Source organism: Trachurus trachurus (genome assembly GCF_905171665.1).
Source record: "Trachurus trachurus genome assembly, chromosome: 17".
In the NCBI taxonomy this organism is placed as follows: Eukaryota; Metazoa; Chordata; class Actinopteri; order Carangiformes; family Carangidae; genus Trachurus; species Trachurus trachurus.
The window spans coordinates 13,454,077-13,473,408 of NC_139900.1; the positions used below are offsets into that span (position 1 = coordinate 13,454,077).

Sequence of the window (19,332 nt, forward strand, 5' to 3'; positions counted from 1 at the left end):
CAGGGTTGTAGAAGGAAACCCAGCGGGACTTAGTTTTACCAAATTGTTATTTTCCTAACTTCACTGAACAGTAATTACCCCGAACATTGCACTTTAGATTTAGAAAATGTAGATTTTTAACCACTGGATTTCACATTTGTTATCTGTAAAAAAAGAAAGAAAGAAAGATAGTTGAATAGAAGAGGGTAAGATACTTCCTAACACCTACAGTTTTTCTCTGCTGCTGCTGCTGCTTTCTAGACCTTCTGTTTAGGGAAATCTCCAGCATTGATCAAAAATGAAGCAGAGGCAGCTGAGATATCCTGGTTTTTCTTTCGCGCATGGGACACAAAATACTGCCTCCCATAATACAACAGGGTGGTCTGTTTCATTAGACCCTCCCTGCCTGGTGAACACCCACATCCTCACCTTTCGTGTGTAACGCGCTGACTGTGTCGTAGGTTTGATGAGCCAAAATGAATCATCCTGTTGAAACAACCTGGGTTGCACCAAAATCATCCAAATGGGCGGGGTGTCCCTTTAAGACTGCAACTGTATGTACTCTACTGTATGCTTTACTGAACTCTGACATGATTTCATCTGTTTGTCGACCTCAGTGAGCTGAAGCCTGTCCTGCCCCGGCAGAGGATGGGTACAGCAGAGGCCACGTTACGCATGGACAGCATGGAGACGAAGGACGAGTGGCAGGACGAGGACTTCCCCAGGTACTCCTGAGTTCGCTGACTGAGACTGAGAGAGAGAGAGAGAGAGAGAGAGAGGGGGAGAGTCTGGGAGAATCCAATTTATGCAACAAGCTTTGACAAACAGAGCCACAGTCATCGCGGAAAATCAGTCACACGTGTTTAATGCCGAAGGGCAGCAGGTGTGTTCTTTTCCATGATGTTGTCGTTATGTGTTACGTGGATGAAACGGCAGACTGAGAAAAGGCAGTGACACAGAGTCACAGCGTCCAACAACCTGCAGCTGTTCACTGTCAGGAATCAGGTTTTTTTTTTCCTCAGAGGAAACTCACATTCAACTCGTTATTTGCTGTTTGCATTCGTGCATTTCTATTTGTCTATGTATAATATTGAAGATGGCTGCAAACTGTTAAACACAACTCCTCTGTAGAAACAAATGCAAATTGAATCCACTGGTGTTGCTGTGCTGTTTAACTTACCTTTCACAAAGATACTGACAACATAATAACAGCAATTATCCCGGCAGCTCCATCAGCAAGCCTGCACTTGTGCTGTTTTAGGGAGTGTTGATGTCTGTGTATGCATGCTTGTGTTAATGTCTGACTCTTTGTCTGTGTGTGGGTGTGGTTGTGGTTGTAACAGCACTATCTACTCACATCTACTCCCCTCATTGCTCAGCAGTGAGAGTTCAGCTGCCTGATTATTCGGTTATGTCAAAGGGGAGTTGTACTGTAATTAACCAGCGACTGTTTCCAAGGACACTCTGTAGTTAAATCACAATAGAGCTTCTTCAAAAACAAAAGACAAGGAGAACAATGGCAGGAGTGACTGATGCTTTATTTCAGCCTCTTTTATCATGTTAATGTTCAAAACTTGACTTTCTTTAAGAGACCAAAACAATCATCAATGTTTATGTTTTCCTCTGCAGGCCGCTGCCAGAAGATGGAGATGTTGACTCCTCATGTGGCCTCACCGACATCAGAAACAGTGAGGAAAATAAAATACGCAATCATAGTTTTTATTTTATGGTCTTTCTAAATGTTCTTGCCCCATTGTTTTCACTGTAGATCCCCCGTCCTCTCTGAATGTGGGCGAGTCAGTGGCCCAGCGTAAACGCCGCACCTTGGTGGCCCCCGACATGAACCTGTCCCTGGATCAGAGCGAGGGGTCGCTGCTCTCCGACGACTTCCTGGAAACGCCCGACGACCTGGACATCAACGTGGACGACATCGAGACGCCCGATGAGACCGACTCGCTGGAGTTCATCAACAACGGCAACGAGCTGGAGTGGGAAGGTCAGAGTCAGACAGAGGTCAAACGAGTTTAAGGTCAAGAGATGTGTGTTGGAATTGGTTGAGAAGAAAACAACTCATACAACTCATGCAATGTCCGTTTGAATCCTGCTGCATAAGTTACATGAATTCACCTTCTGTTTCACAGCTTTAATGTTGTAAAAACATTTAATTGATGAGAATCTACTCCGCTAAGACCAGAAACTTTTCTCCCGTGCCATCTTGAATGCAGATGACACTCCTGTGGCCACCGCCAAACGTCTTCCAGGAGAAAGTGAGGAAGAGCGAGACGCATCGGGTCGTCTGTGGCGAACAGTGATCATCGGTGACCAGGAGCAGCGGATCGACATGCAGGTCATCAGACCGTACCTGAGGGTGGTCACACATGGAGGTGAGTCAGAGAGAGCGGGCGTCAGAGCTTCTGACAGATCAGCACTGATAGGACAATTAAGTAAAACAACTTTCAACTCTCTGTAATTGTCTTGTGCCTTTCTTAACAAGTGGAAAATTGCTGGTACAGTATAATAGGATCTCACATTATTTTGTGACATTTCAAAATTTTCAGTTTTCCTTTGATTTTTAATTAATTATTCAGAACAAGACTGCAACTTTTTTTTGGAATTTTCGCTGTCTCCCGCAATTTAATCGCAACAAAAGCACTTAAAACATTGCAACATGCACTGCCATTTTTTAAAAATGCAGCTGCAAAATCAGGCATTTTAAGCCGCAACAATCACAAAAAAAGCCTGCAAAATCCTGGAGGGACTGAATTATAGATCATAGCTATTGATCTTAAGTTTTTTATGCAAATGTGTAGATGGATTGAGATTTAATACGGGAGGGGGAGGTAGATCATTTTTAGTAAAAGTGTTTATAATATTTTATTAATCCTGTGTAGGAATGTGTTATGTTACAGTATTCCACTCCACATATATAGAATAAAAGTTATAATAATATAACCCCCGTATTCAAAATATGAAAAATATTCCCTGTAATAATGATCAGATTATCCATAATTGATATCTAGATGCCATTTACAGTGGATTGTTTACAGTATTGTCATTAGCTGATGCAGCCATCTAATACACCAACATTGACTGAGAGCCGTTTTCATTGTAGATGAAAAACAAATAAAAATCCAAACGACTGAAGAAAGCAAAGCTGAAATGTGTGTGTGTTTCCCCCTGTGTGCTGAATGGAGAAACTTTTAAATATCAAGTTATTTCCCATGAGTGTTTTCACTAGTGCTTTCATAAGCAGCCACTGAAACAGCCACCGGCTCCATTAAGGGACATTAAGACTCACAGAGGCAATGTGAACTTAATTTACATGTCACATTTTATACACATTATACAGTAGCGTGATGGCATTAAACCCCAACCATGCACTCACAACACACACAGCGATTTAAATTTTTAACAGGCAAAACTTTTTATTGAAGTAATACAACAGAAACAAGAACTGTTCAGAACTAATGAATAATAACTGAGCAATAAATTCATAAATACGACGTATGGGAAAAAGGTTTTTGCAGCTAGTTCAACACTGAATGTAAACATTATAACTGTGTGTATGTGTGTGTGGTCTGCCTCAGGTTACTATGGCGAGGGTTTGAACGCCATCATCGTGTTCGCAGCCTGCTACCTTCCTGACAGCGGCTGTGAGGACTACACGTACATCATGGAGAACCTCTTCCTGTAATATTATTATCTAGCTCATTTCTGTATTTTTACACTGTGTAATCATGAATGTGCATTCATCATCATCATCATCATCATCATCATCATCGAGTCTGATCTGAGCTTGTCCGTCCTGTCGTCAGGTACGTTGTGAGCAGCCTGGAGCTCCTGGTGGCAGAAGATTACATGATAGTTTACCTGAACGGAGCGACTCCTCGCAGAAAGATGCCCGGCATCAGCTGGCTGAAGAGATGCTACCAGATGATCGACAGGAAGTAAGATACTACAACGACCGCAACAACAGAAAAGAATGTGAAGCGATGATGATGATGATGTTGATTGATTGTCTGAACCGTCTTGTGCAGACTGAGGAAGAACCTAAAGTGTCTGATCATCGCTCACCCAACCTGGTTCATCCGGACCGTCCTCGCCATCTCAAGGCCTTTCATCAGGTGAGCATGTTTACGATCTCTCTTCTTCCTCCTCCTCCTCCTCTAAACAAATCTGAAAAACAGAGGATCATTACGCACTAATGTCACATTGGTTAGGTATTTATTTAAAAGGAAAGATAAAAGCAAAGGACGTTTATTTTTTTAATACACTGAGAGTAACTGCCATGAAGCAGGTGACCAAAGCATGGAAACCACCAAATACACCACAATTAAGAGCATGGATATGAACAACAGAACAAAGTGTAGAGATGGAAAGACTAACTTTTATAGATAGGGAACAAACACATATTTGGAATAAGCTATACTGTAAAGAAAGGCTGATCAAAACAGGGGAAATATTAAATCAAATTAAGGAGGTGAACTAAGTGACACCTCACACAGATACATGAACACGCATACATGCACAGCTCCTTTTACATTTACCCATAGATATTTAGATATTTAGTTATTTAAATTAGTGATTTATTTTCCAATTAGTTTAGTTTATTATATATTTTTTTATTTTCCTTTCTCTGAGATCCTCATTTAGGGAAATACCAAATGAGATTGAAATGTACTGTATATGTTTGTCTGTTTTCTTTAGGGTTTGCATTTTTTTTCTCCAGGTATATATTCACAAAGTAAATAACAAAGTACAAAAAATGCAAAGAGAATGAAATGACTGATTATGCTTGTGAAGGCAAGAAGCTTTGCAAAGATGTCACACTGATAAAGTTTGTTGTTCAAATTGTCACATCAACACAGATAACAGCGTCTGCAGTCGTCACAAAAGGATGATATGAGGCAATAATCGCATTATGTGTGTTGTTTTCTGCAGCGTCAAGTTCATGGATAAAATCCGATACGTTCACACCCTGAAGGAGCTCAGCCAGATCATCCCCATGGAGCATGTGCAGATCCCAGAGTGTGTGCTGCAGTAAGTACTCTGAGTCACCAGAGGTCGCTGCTGAGACACGACTCCTGTCTGTCAAAGCTCGTTACGTTGTGTAGTAACACCACTGGAGAACACCCAGCACAGTGAGCAGTGTTAATACACAGATTTAAGATAGTGTTACAAAAAAAAGTGTAAGAAAAAAAACAACTTTTTAAAACATTTTAAAGTTTCTAGAAGAAAAAAAAGCTCACATCAGATTTCATATTGATTTTTGAAGCACTCTAGGTGGTTGTACCTCAGAAATCAATAGTGATATCAGAGTGAGACTCAGCCAGAGGCTTTGGGAAGCACTGCAGTGAATGCATTAACACTGTAACACAATAAGTGCAGAAATTATCTTTGGATCATCTTCTTCATATGATGTTTAGCAGCGGAGTGTCTTTCTCTTTCTGCCACTGATGAAAAGTGTCTGGTTGCAGTGACACATTAGTCATATTTTTCTGTTCTCCACTTTTTTAAAGGTATGACGATGAGAAGATAAGGACCCAGAGGGAAAGGTGAGGAGAAGATTTTCAGATTTAATGTTATATGTTTTTTTTTATGCATGGTCTTTTTTCCTGCAGGTAAGAGGAGGTATTCATATTTGCCTTTCTTACTCACAGACTGGAGCAGGACCAGCAGCAGACCAGCTCAACTGTGCCTAAAGAAAGGTGACCTCATTCTGCAGCACAGGCAGTCCAGTGCCATTTGATTACATAAACCCCTTATCTGCAGCACCTGATATGGAAAATGTTCAGATATCATTATTTGATTTATTTTAAAAGTATTGATGGCTGCTAAAAGTATGAAACCTTGTATGTCTCACTTATGCACAGTGCAACTTAAGTGTTTATACTGAAATAACCGAGCTTTTTCCATCACAAGAATGTGATGTAAGTAGCTTAATCATTTCTGAACCCACTTAGGCAAACATTGGAAACAGAGAACACAACCTAATATAGGCTAGACCGATGACCAAGCAAAATATTTATATTTACTTAAGACTTAAATCTAATCTTTCACTTCCAGGCCAAAGTCAATGATCGCAGAGGTTGGCTGTAACATCTGACATTAAGGTAAGAGCCCTCATGCACGTAACTACCTCTCCATCAGCTTCACCCAAACCGGTTTGTAATGTCAGCCCCGCTGTAACTTATCTGTCGCATACAGGGAGATGTTCTCTTGCGTGTACTCGCATTATGTTTGGTGCGCAAAAGAGACGCGTTACAGTAAATCACCGACATGCTGGACGACGTCCCTGTCTGGCGCGTTGTGTCACTGTCCAAAAGGTCCGGGGGGTCAGGATCTCTCACCCCCAGCGGCACCGAGATCCAGTTTACAGTAAAACACAGAGTCAGCCAGGAAGAACAAGAGGATGAGTCCCGCCTCCAGACTTTAATATTAAATATTAAACTCTGAATATGTAGGACAAACAACTAAGTCCAGTTGCTTTCGATTTAACCTCCTTTGAAACTCTGAATATGTAGTTTTAGATTTTCACCGCAACTCAGTGTGCATCTCTCTTCATAGGGAGGAAAAGTGGAGCAGTTACAGTGGATCATATGTTTTGATCTGATGATACAAATCATTAATTAATAAGAAAATTGTGGAATGAACTACTGCTGCACATTGCTGTCTAATTTTAAAACTCTTCTTAAAACCTCTTTGGCTTTTCACACCACGTAGGTTGTTGATTTTATGTGCACAGATACTTTATCCGGGTCGGACAGTCTATTGATTTATTATGTTTTATTGTCTGTCTTTTATCTTTAGTAATTTGTCTTTTTATTATGTTTTGATGGTTTTTATTTTACTGTACAACACTTATTTAAAATTGTGCTTTATAAATAAAAGGGATTGGATTGGATTGGATTGCACAAGAAACAACCATGTCCAGTTTCCTCCTGGACTGTGAACCGAGACCTTTGGAAAAATATACGGCTATGTGATTACTATTAATCATTCGAACAAGTCCAGCTCATTTTCACTTTTGCCCAGTCATGTTACAACTCTTTAAATTCACACCGGATGAACGTCCAAGAAATGTTAACTGAGCCTCCAACATCATATTCCCCACCGTACCCCATGTTACATAAAGCACAGCTGCTCATCTCTTTAAGCCCGTCTGCTGCTCACAACCAATCGATTCTATTTTTAATGGACTGTGCCACTGAGGTCTGGCAAATTGATCTGCGCCCGCACAGCGTGTTCTGAAATCGGGGGGGGGGGGGGTAAAGTACCCACCACCGCAGCAGCAGCAGCAGGTCTGGGTGAGTTAGGGATTATTTTAGAAACTCCCACCCCTCTGTGCGGGCGGGACCCCTGTGCTGCTGACCGTTCCTATCAGCGTCCATATATCAAAGGAGCCATCAGCCGGAGGACTGGCCGGCATCCCAGGAATGGACACAGGCACCGTCTCCTAACCAAATGCCAGCAGGGGAAGCAGGAGCAAAATAAATAGGCAAACTTGATATGTGTCATGTTGGATTTAGTTTAGATTTAGTGCATGCCTACCTGACTCACTGCCAAACCTGGGCATGGTATCAGAAATTTGTGGAGATGCATGTGCGTCAGTTGATAAAAGGATAAAGGTGACTGAGTTAATCTTTCTGTTATTTGCATTGCAGAGTCTTAAATGGGAAGAAGCAGTGGGCAACATTCATTCATTTACAAAGGGGAGCCACTACTACTCACTTGTTGCGCAGGATTTAATCTCCTGACTGGATCCATCAGCTGCAAGACAATCAGTTTCCAAAAAAAAAAACGTTGTTTTCAGCGACATGCCTGCTTCTAACTCAAAGTTCATTTACGCCAAAGCATTACAGGATATAGTTAGATCAAAATGTTTCCGCTCCCTGCATGTCAAGTAGAGCCTCATCTACTGCATGACTTCAACTATATTCTATAATAATTTATGGACTTGGATGAACTTCACATTTGCCAACAGAGCTGGGAAGGTCATGTAAATACTATATATATTTTTCAGAGAGGCATTTGCACAGATGTTTGGGTTTTGATATGAATGGCATGGGTGTGTGTATTGTTTAGTAATAAGGCCGTTTACTGAAAAATAATGTGCAATTATATTGTTCTTAGACCTACAGTAGATGTTACCGATGCAAACGTGTGTTACAGTTTTCAAGTTTTCCAGAGTTTGATATGCAGGTGGCATGCTTGTTCATATCCTTCCTGTTTCTGTTACATGTTTTTGTCGGTTTTTAAAGTAATTTGCCATCATGTTTTAAAAGGTACTTTTACAAAACGGGAAGCATACATTGTTACAAATGAAATATATTTAAGAGAGAGCCAGATTAATTGCTATAAGTGTTATTTATGAAAATGTGCCATTTACTGTTTGTAAAAAAAATAATAAAACAAACCAGTGAACTTAAAGAAACTTTGTCATGCAGTTATTAATCGCCTCTTGTATCAAGCTGTGATCTCAGATACCGATGACAAGAACAGTCTAGGCCATGTACAGTACATCTTGTTTGCATCTGTTTTATTGCCCTCCACTCCACTTTGGTCCAGAATGTTTTTTTGACAGTTCCTGATGACTTATTATAGAGCATAATTGTGATTTATGAGGGTGGTGGCCAAGTCAGAGGATGTTCATTGTGTCACCTGACAGTCCTGTGCTGCTCTTCACAGGGGTCATTTGGACTTGACACTCTTGGAGTGACCCTTTATTTTTATATGCAAGGTCACTGTGATCACTAGGTGTGAGAAGGATATGTAACTCACAGTATCTTGTAATGACTGTTAGTCTGTCAGGCAACTTAGGAGATTTAGATTTTATACAGTATATTAATGTTAACTTTTGTGGTATATTGTGCAAAATCAATCAGTTTGACGCAAGCATTGATTGGTTTCAATAGAAAATGAATGAAGTTTATTATTATGTCTCTTTCCCTGGTAAAATATTGGCATTGGAACAACAACACTTGTAAGAAAGTAACACTTATGTTATATGTTAGGCTACTGTAGATTTCCCCTTTGCTTTCATTCTTTATGCTAAACTGAACTAAACACCTTGTGGCCTTCCTTCATTATCTGTGTCCCTTCGCATCCCAGGAAACCTGGTAACCTAACAGCTAACAAGTTTTCCAATCACGGATAATGAAGGAAAAAGTGAAATTAATTTCAGCCTTCTCCTTTTTTTTTTTTTTTTTTTGCACATCTCTGTTTACATTATGCTAATGTTCCAACCATGGATGTATTATATTAACGGTTCCAACCCGTTCAAACCCTGCTAGTTTGCTAGTGTGGGTTTTTTCCCCCCCATTCAATTAAAACCTTTATTTTATCTGGAGAGACTCATTTACAATGGCGTCGAGCCAATTCACAGCAACACAACAAAACTTAAAACAACATTAGAAATAATTCATAGAAAAATATTAGGAAAAACAATGTAAGACCATGTCAGAGATAAGACCGTTGAACAGCTGTAGTGTGGTGATATGATGGACGACACGTGAACGCACCTGAGAGCTACAACACCTGTGGGCAGGTGGATAATTAACTACGACAGTCACTAAAACCCCGCAGAAATGTGAGTTAAATTATCTTTCACACCCTTCACATGGACGTAGAATAGATCACTGTTGGTTTTTGTTTTATTGTATTTTTCTTCCTGAGTTGTAATTAGCGGTTGAATGACGGGTTAGCATATCGTAGCTGACTGTGCTAGGCTAGCTGCTACAGCGTTTCTCCTGAAGCTAAAGGGTTTAAAGTTTGCAATTAAACTCTGGTTGAGCAAGTCTGGGGGTTACTGGGAGTTGATTAATAATGATTAGAAGCTAGTGGCAATTTAAAAAAAGAGCTCAGCTGTATGTTCAAGTCAACTCTCTAAGTGCACTATTGTTATTACTTTGCTAGCAACAGGTGACTAAGCTAAAACTAAAGTTTGATAAATCACCATAAAATGACATGAAATCACGTTACCTGTGAGTTTCAGAGGTGATGTAATCATGGCAAATTGAGCTTTGTTGGCTACATATAGTTATGTTAAATTAAATCCAGATTTATTAGTAGAGGGGAAAAAAATATCAGACCATTTAGCCTAGTTCTTGGTGTAGCCTACAGAGGCCAGTGGTTCACATTAATTGTGAGGGGAAATAATGAGCCGCATCATAAACTAATAATGATGATAATAATAGTAGCCCATGTATCAAAGTTCTTGCTCTCAATTTAAATAATTACATAATCAACTAAACTGCAAGAAGAGATTTTATACCTTTTGTATGGCCACCTATTGCACCTCCCTCTAATGTCCCACAAGTAGGAGCATTTTGGTTTGGATAGGGTTTGAATCATGTCTGTGATATGAGCTTATTGATCTCCTCATGCAATTGTATTTTCCAAAATATGTAAAACAGTTCCTTTAAAGCTGCAAACATTGATGATTTAAATCTGTCACTGTGATTTAAACACATAAACGTGAACAGATTGTATAAGGAATATTATTTTCAAACTCCATATGTGTCGAAAAGAATATACATTTATTCATCTAAATACTGGTCAAGTTTGTATTTCTTGTGGGTCTAAGAGGGGAACAAAGTATGTGCACCATATGCTTCACACAGTTGGCCATGTGGTGTCCTGTGAAACGTCTGAGCAAAAGTGGGACAGTTTTGTAATCCCATATTCTTCTTAGGCAATGTATGTATATCTTTAACTGTTTACCAACACTGCAGCGCATCAGAACTGCCAATCACTTTGATATAAGAGTGGAGATAAAATACTCTTATCGTCACATGGTGTCAAACGAGCAGGCATCACGTTTCCTTTGAGATTGTCTTGGTAGTGAAACATGAAGCCAGTTGCTCTGATTATCAGCGACTCAAAGTTCACCTCCTTCACGCCTACGGTTACAGATAAGACCGGCTGTAACACAATTCATTCTGTAAATACTGTAAATCAACGTTAACACAAGAGCAGACTGCGTGCTTGTGGAGGCGTGTGATAAACTATACTGATAGGCTATTTAAGGGCCTTTTTTTTTTTAAAGTTCAAAGAAAGAGACTCTCTCACTGCTGCTATCAGACCTGTAGCCATGACTCGAGACACTGTGGTCACATGGCAGGTGTCCATGTACTCCAGCTGGTTGCATCAGAAATATGTGTGACGCAGCACACAGACACACAACAGCCAACTAAATATAGTGCTTCTGGGTTTTCACCCACCCGGAGCTCAGCTGTGTAAGCATGGAAAACTTCCATCATAAAATCCAAATAATGAGGTTTTTCTTTATGCTCTAACACTACTTTTATACTTAAACACTTAACAGTCTTTTGCCTCCTCTCCATACAATGTCACGTCTAGACAAAACCTCCCTTAGGAAACATTGCATCATCATAAATCATTTCATAATAATGTTTTTTTATATATTACATTTAGTTTATAAAGAATTTACAAGCTCAAAACAATCAGCCTTGTCACCACCAGTCTGCTGACACTTTGCTGTCTGAGGCGCCACATGTCTGTCTGGCTCTCGCTCTTTCCAAACAGAATTAATTTCATGTTTCGCAGCTTATCCGCATCACCATATCGCTACTCTATCTTCTAAGAACTCGGTTGCAAGTGGGATTTGTCGTGCATTTAGTTGGCTCGGTGTTCAGTGACCCCCCTGACAGCAGGTGGAAAATTTAGGGATCTACTTTCATGCAAATGTGAGGCTCCCAAGTTGCCCTCGTCCGATTGGTGCCAGCGGCTGCAAAGCGACGGCTCACTGGCTGTGTTGCGAAAGGGGGCTGATTGGTTTGAGAAGCGGTGACGCAGCAGCCAGATCCTTTATATGCCCGGCTGGGAGATTGTCTATCAATGAAGTAGTAAAGGGGGGGGACGACTGCGGCAGAGGAGAGAGAGAGAAGGAAAGGTTTTTCACAAGAAGCCTTTGGTTGTGAGTGAGTGTTTGCCTTGGCTGGGTTCCCTTCTTTTATTTACCGAATTCCAGAGGTGACCAATACACAAAAGAGCTAGAAAAATGAAATTCATCATTGGCATTGGAGGGTAAGTCTCATTTAGTTGATTTACCTTCTCGTCTGTTATTGAATATCATCCAAAAGTGTAACTCTTGTATGGTGTAAAATTAATCCTAATTTCAGAGTGACCAACGGTGGGAAGACCACTTTGACAAATAGACTACTAAAGACATTACCTAACTGTTGCGTTGTGCATCAGGATGACTTCTTCAAGGTAAGATACATTTCAGTAACCTTCCTGTTGAGCTTTATGTAATCTTTTGTTTATTGTAAAGCTACTGTACTACTGTTTCATTGCATTAATCTTAATGAGTAAATGAAAGTTGTTTTTTTTTAAATATATATTTTTCATTTGCTACGTTAAATTTGCCCCTGAGGACATTTTGTGCTCAGAAAATTATCCGCCAGTCTGACCTGCAGATGTGCTGTCATCACAGTAGCCTAGTAATACATCTGGCTGATTGTCTCCTGGACAGCCAATGAAAGGGCTGAGCGTCCCCACTTAAAGTGAGACTTTGTCCAACCATGTTGCAAATTCTGCAACCAGCTTTTTTTTATTTTTTTGCATGACCCCCTAACACTCCGGCTTAAAATGAGCCTGAAGATTTTTATTTTTTACACTACTTACTTGTCGTGCTGCATTTAGGGATGGTCGACAGCTCAGCAACAACTTTTTTTTTTTTTTACCTGATATCAAATGTTTTATCTCCATAACAAAACAAGAGTGTCTACGAGGGCCACACAATTGGGAAAAAAAAAATTTAAACCACTATTTCTGAATCGCTAGAAACTGCACTCAGTAGTTATCGCAATAGTTACATCAGGGATAATCCTTCGGTTTCATTAAACATCACTACCCTTCTGCAAAGTTATAATATAATTTAATTTAAGCGCAACATTGGGAAAAAACATTTTCAACCGCACCAAAAAATAGATGTCACCGTGCGCTACTTTTGGTGGAGACGAGTCCCTGACTTGTCCTGTCCAGGTGTGATCAGCTCCAACTGATTACTAGGTTGCAGCAATGTTTTATTGGTGACTGTTATTTCAGAAACCCGATCAAATAGAAGTCGGGGAGGACGGCTTTAGACAGTGGGATGGTAAGAATGGATTTCGCGTAGGAAAACCATGCAGTAATGTACTCTTTCTTTCCTGCACATTTCTGTAGTTTGGTAACCAATCAATCCTAAACTTTGTGATAATTTGTCATCTATTCTGTGAATGCTACAGACATTCACCAACCGAGACTGATGTGTGTTAGAGCACATTGGTGAGGAACGTTGGTTGCATGTGTGGTGAAGCCCGCTTTTCTCTCTCTTCTCTCCCAGTGATCAGTGCCCTGGACATGGAGGCCATGGTGAGCACCGTGAAGGGCTGGCAGGAGAACCCGGTCAAGTTCGCCCGCTCTCACGGTGTCACCCTGTCACCTGAAGCCGAGGAATCCGATTTTGGAGAGAACGGGATCCATTTTCTCATCGTGGAGGGGTTCCTCATCTACAACTACAAGTGCGTAACTTGTGTATCTGTCTCATTTTTCAACGCGAAGCTCTAAAATCTAACCTACAGGCCTCTTGACCTCTGAAACTTTTCACTAATCTTGAGTTTCCTTCTGCAGGCCTCTCATTGACGTCTATGACAAATGTCTCTACATTTCCATTCCTTATGAGGAGTGCAAAAAGAGGAGAAGGTAACGAGCTCTTGGAGCAACTACGACTTTTGCCACTTTAGCTGCAGACACAGTAGCACAGGCTATAAAATGACTTGATTAATTATGTTTCCACAGTACAAGGACGTACACAGTCCCCGACCCCCCTGACCTGTTCGACGGCCACGTCTGGCCCATGTACTTGAAACACAGGAAAGAGATGGAGAACAACTGTGACAGAATAGGTTTGTTATCTCACTTCTTCACCTCAATGACTAAAAATCAACATCCCCATGAATTCATCTCCTTATCCACAAAATAAAAGCAAAATATAACATACAAACTCCAGACTAAAAGATTCAAGAGTCCTGTAAACAAGTCTTTCATTCCTGACTTGTCTTTTTTTCTGAACAGAGTATCTTGATGGGATGACATCAAAGGAGGAGATCTATACCAGTGCATTTGAAAGTATTCAAAACTCCCTGCTGAACAACTTATAGGTAAGTGGAAAAAATGACGTTAAGTAGTTGTGGCAGATCAGTAAACACTCCTTCGTTCAGTGCGATTAACTTCTCTCTCTCTCTCTCTCTCTCTCTCTGCAGCAGGACGGGGTCGACAGCGGATTGTGTATAGACTTGTAAATATAATTTTTGAGTAAATGTGTAACATCAGCTCTGTGCTTCTTGCCCGACTTGTAAATAGTTAAAATCATGTAACTTATTAAGAACTAACGGCAGAAGTGTTGTGTTTTGTATAATCTGTGTAACTTTTTTTTCTAAAAGATAAAGACACCTCTGGATTGACCAGTGTTTAACATCAGGGAAAGATCTTAACTCTGATCTTGTACTGTACGTCAGAATGAAACGCCCACTGGGAGGAGTTCTGTTTCGCAACTTAAAGAAATGACTGAATCCCTTTTTTTCTGGTTCCTGTGTTTCTTCCCAACACGCACACACACATGCTCATACTCTGAATCACTGAGGTTCACAGTCACAAACCTCACGTTTTATGGCACAAACTTTTACGTGCAACTCAGGACGACTGATAGCCCAACGCTACTCTTGAATGAGCCTCGTAATCTATAAGATTAGATTTCAAGACGCAATAAAAGTTCCCGCCAAACTATGATGAAAGACCCTTTCCAACTGAAGACAATAGATGAACTGTTTTAGTTAACAGAAGGGAGTAAGGGAAACTAGAAGTAGTTCAGTTTTACCGCCACTGAAATGTCGGTTTTAAACATTTGGATACAAATATTATGAAAATGACCTTTGAGCTATTTTGTAACTATGAACAAAATAAATAAAATGCATTATTTGGTATTACTCATCAGGTTGATACAGGCCAAATGAATCAAGGGCATTTTATTTCAAACGATGGAAAGAATAGCTTTGTAAATATTTCAAATGACTCAACGTGCACATGTTCAAGTACGAGCTGAGAATAATATGATATTTCCTTAAATACTATCACCTGAGAAGTCGGCCACAGGCAACAACCAGTGGCCTCCTCAAGGTCGGAGTCACACTGACATCTCAGCGGCTTGAACTTTAGATGTTTCGAGGAAAACTTTATTCACCTTTCCTGCTCTGCTTACAATATACCTACAGTACTATTAGGACAACGGATGAAATTTAGCAACTGTGCTAACTCCGAAATATTTATATTGATGCTTCTCGCTGATATGTTGATTAATGTGCATTGGCCTAATCAAATAAATAAATAAAACAGATAAGACCCTTTTTTCCTGCTGTTGCTCAGTCAGTGGTGGGAATATATCTTTACCATAAAGCAGCTGTACAACAAGTCTCATGAGTAAAAGTACTCAGTCTGTACTACAATATTCCCTGTGGCTGAATCTTTATAAATGGTATGATTAAGATTTATTATCAATATTGATGCAGCTGTGTATAAGCAGTGTTTCTGTGTTGTCGCTGCCTGAGGTGAAGCTTGTGTTAACTTTATAGTTGTTGCTGTTTTAGTTTTATAGTTGACAGTTTAGTCCAGTGGTTCCTGAAGCAGTCGGCCCCATTACAAAGGGGCTTAAGATAAAACTGAAGCGTTGTGAGATGAGTTACTTGTTTGAGTTTATATGTGTAAATTGTTTTAGCAGCTTTGGGCATCAAACAGGTTATTTTGAACAAGAATCAACCAAGATGTTCAGATCTTACAAGTTGCCTTGGTGGAAACGCTAAACAACTCACAAATCAGTGTGTGAATGTTGAAAAACCAAAATCAAAAGGCTGTGAACCACTGGATTTATTTTTAAATACATGTTGCATTTGTGTTTTTTAATGTAAAAAAAATCTTAAGTGGACACGTATCTCAGAAATGTAACACAGAAGCTGAGCAAATGTGATCTTAATTAAGACATAGAGTGGTGGGTTACCGCCTCTCCAAAAGATCAAACGGCCTTTTTAACAGTGCCCACATTGCTGTGCACTCAGCCAACACTATCCACACATAAATGAGGGGAAACAGCTGCAAAGTTTCACTTTTATTGATATTTTGAGATCAAACCCTCTGTGAATTACGTGCTAACCTTGAAGGCTGCACTTCCTGGCTGCAGTGTGACTGTTGCAGCATAAAACTCCTGACCTGTGTCAGGCGGCAGAGGTGACTAAAGAAATGAAAGGATATATATATATATATATTGAGAGCACATGGAGGCAGGTATGCTGCCTATTGATAACTCTTAATTGTCACGTAGCTCTGAGCTGGGACGACCTCACACTGTACATCGCTGTGAGACGAGTCTGGGCAGCTCAGTCACAGGGCGTGTTCGGAGGAGTCGGGGTCTTGTGATACGTTTCTGGGAGTCTTTACATGCCAACATTTGGCCTGGAGCGCAGGGCGAGGTGCCCCCCCCCCCCGTCCGTTTATATTTAGGCCAAGTGCCTGCGGTGTCAGGGGAGTATATTTGACGAGTACACACACACATACACACACACACACACACACTCGACGCTCCACAGGCCCCGTCTGAGTCAGGGGCCAGTCCCCACACACACACACACACACATACACACCGGCCGGGTTAGGTGACAACCTTGTGGGGTGGCATGTGCTCCCACGTCACCTGCTGCCATGGTAACGCCCAGGGGTGTCCATATTTGGGCGGCGAGGCCGGGACACAGGAGACGGGGAGGGGGCATGTGAACAGTTGTGGTCATGCCACCAGAATATTTATGGCCGTCTCACTGAGTCGAGAGTATGTGATTAAGTAAATTCATTCTTGTGCAACACCTGACAGGCCAGAATTACCCATGTGTGAGTGGTAGATAAACATTTAAGAAACTGTTTATAACACATTAAAGTGCACAGCTATAAGGACACTGTAATATTGTTTCACTTACATCATAGTGTGTTATACAGTATTTATTATATAATCATATACTGTATGATAAATGACTCGAGTGGCATCTCTGTAAAACCTGAACACTTTGGCCTTAGGTGTCTCACTCCGTGTTAAAAGACCACGAGGTGGCTGATCAAGTCACTGGCACGTGATTGGCTCGTAATGACCTAAAACGCCTATAATAATAAATTGCATCTGGTGCTAATCTATTATTTTCAATGTCACCTCCACCCTTTTCATCATCTGAATCAGTTTTTAATTACAGATTTATTCCTCTCTGAAATAATTATAATGGATTCATATTCTGCACTTCTAATGATAATGAATAAACTGTTTTTTTTATATATATAATCCAGCAGTATAATTAGCATAAGTACAGTCTGCAGGCCAGTCTAGTTTTTATATCACATCCTCTCAGCCACGTGGGGCAGCGCTAAACTATGTGAGTTGAGTCCACACCACTGACTGAGCAGCAGTCACTTCACATCTTTAACTAGGATTTAAAACAACAAAGATAATGTTAATTAGGAAATAAGACCTTTTTTGAAATTTGGTTAACTGTGTTAAATCATTTTTTTCAGGACACAGAATTAATGAAAATATGTTTTGCACTGCACTGTTCTTGCATTAAAAACATGGACAATTTAAGATTATTATACTATGATCATTATTACTATAAATGTGTGTATCACTTTTATGTCGCAGCCAATAAAGCTGGTACTAATTTTAACTCAACTGTGGGAGTAGCAATGTTTTCAACCAGAGTACTTGAGTAAATGTACTTAGTTACTTTCCACTGCTGCACTCTTATCGCTGAGCTTTAGACGGAGACGTTCCCTCGTTCTTAGATCTGACATTAGAGCGCACGTCGTTAAAGTTGGGAGCCAACGGTGGAATACATTCTTTCAATAGATCACGTATTAAGTGTTATGAACGCTAATTTGTCACGTGTAGCTGAACTTAAACATGAAGACTGATATAGTGACATGTTGCTCAAAGCTGAAATGTAAGGAGAGCGATGCAAGCTGACTTTGGTAAAAGGTTAATCAATGTTAAGCAAGACATGTGTCACACAAAACCTGATGATCATCTGCTGCCGTGCAGCTGTCAAACGCCCTGTAACTCATCATTCATCACACGTTTTCTATTTTCATTCACATTACACTGCAAAAAATCTACATTTTATTTAAGAATTCAACTTTTTTTTTTTTTTTGCTTTCAGGAGGAACTAAGTATCCACATAATTGGAAGAGAACAGAGGTCATTCATTTTCATTGTTCACACATTTTTTTCAGCATCTCACCTGTATTGTCTCCCCATGATCTGTGGTAAACCCTCTGGATCTATCATTTTACTCCTCAGACTGGCAGTGTGAGGCCTCAGGGGGGAAGACAACAGGTATATTCCTTGTAGGGGAAGCTTTCTTGTGGTAAAACCATTTTAAGACCATCATCTTCGTTAAATCTCACAAGAAGCAAAGCCTGGATACCTAGATTCATGGGATAAGATATATTCAAAGCGTAAATGAATTAGTCTTTCACACGGGGAAAGATCTGCTGCTGCCGCTGCCGCTGTAGGTGTACCATGAAAACAACCAGCAACTGTTTATTTTATTTCCAAGCACAATTAATTTACAGCACTAAAGATTAGTTTTTTGTGGCAACACTTGTTGTGATTTGTTTACTTTCAGGTCAGACACACAAGAAAGACTCAATTCAACGTCAATACTTACGGCTACATTTTGTGGGTTACATGTCCTGCTCAGGAAGTCTTGTGCCAAACCAGTGCCGAGGATCTGTGGCTCTTATAAATGTGGTCTGGAGCTGGGAGCGGAGAGGAGGGCGGTGTTAAACTTTGGACCAAGGGGTGGGTTGTTTAGCTAAGAATAGAAAAAGCACGCAGGCTCAGCATCGTGATGCCGTATTTGGCAGAGGAAACACACTACGATGCTTCATCTGAGAGGTGACGGATACCGAGCGCTGCTCAAGTCCCCTGGCAGACTGGCTGGGTGTGTGTCTTCTCCTATCTGTGACCCATATTAAGCAGCCTAGCAGGTCCCTGACCTGAATTAAGAGCCAAAGTCCACATTAATAATCTGTAGCCTGGATTTAATATTTATGTGTAAACTGAGTCCACCTCAGTGAAATGGTCGTCAGGCTTCACATAATCACTTTCTGTACTTAGATACATAACTACAGCTTTGAGGCACTTGTACCAACCAGCTGCCTGACATTTATACGTCTGTGTGTGTTTTTTAATGGTTTAATGAGCTATGTAAAACACTTTCAGTTCAATATAAGTATGTGTAGTGGCTATTTGTCCTCAGTGTT

The 19,332-nt window shown here is 40.4% G+C and overlaps 2 protein-coding genes and 1 long non-coding RNA gene across 4 annotated transcripts; 2 read left to right on the top strand and 1 right to left on the bottom strand.

The window, feature by feature from the left end:
- The first annotated feature begins 612 nt into the window (after positions 1-612).
- Positions 613-6,227, top strand: LOC311000871 (caytaxin-like). Its single transcript, XM_083991742.1, has 11 exons — positions 613-704; positions 1,609-1,667; positions 1,748-1,975; positions 2,205-2,363; positions 3,567-3,669; positions 3,795-3,926; positions 4,017-4,103; positions 4,921-5,019; positions 5,499-5,534; positions 5,640-5,687; positions 6,046-6,227. Exons 1-11 carry the CDS (start codon positions 628-630, stop codon positions 6,083-6,085), a joined length of 1,068 nt encoding a protein of 355 aa, XP_083847868.1. The 5' UTR covers positions 613-627; the 3' UTR covers positions 6,086-6,227.
- LOC311000872 lies at positions 1,497-18,690 on the bottom strand. Of its 2 annotated transcripts, XR_014596110.1 has the most exons (4): positions 18,306-18,690; positions 4,054-4,155; positions 2,107-2,341; positions 1,497-1,962 (listed from the first exon to the last, which is right to left on the bottom strand). It is a non-coding gene; the product is annotated as an uncharacterized lncRNA (long non-coding RNA). The 2 variants fall into 2 exon arrangements; XR_014596111.1 differs by having other exon boundaries at positions 1,497-2,341; positions 18,306-18,635.
- On the top strand, positions 11,800-14,561 carry LOC311000784 (nicotinamide riboside kinase 2-like). Its single transcript, XM_083991621.1, has 8 exons — positions 11,800-12,027; positions 12,123-12,213; positions 13,051-13,099; positions 13,328-13,505; positions 13,615-13,686; positions 13,783-13,889; positions 14,059-14,144; positions 14,247-14,561. The coding sequence occupies exons 1-7, from the start codon at positions 12,002-12,004 to the stop codon at positions 14,142-14,144; spliced, it is 609 nt and encodes a 202-aa protein (XP_083847747.1). The 5' UTR covers positions 11,800-12,001; the 3' UTR covers positions 14,247-14,561.
- Positions 18,691-19,332: the final 642 nt, after the last annotated feature.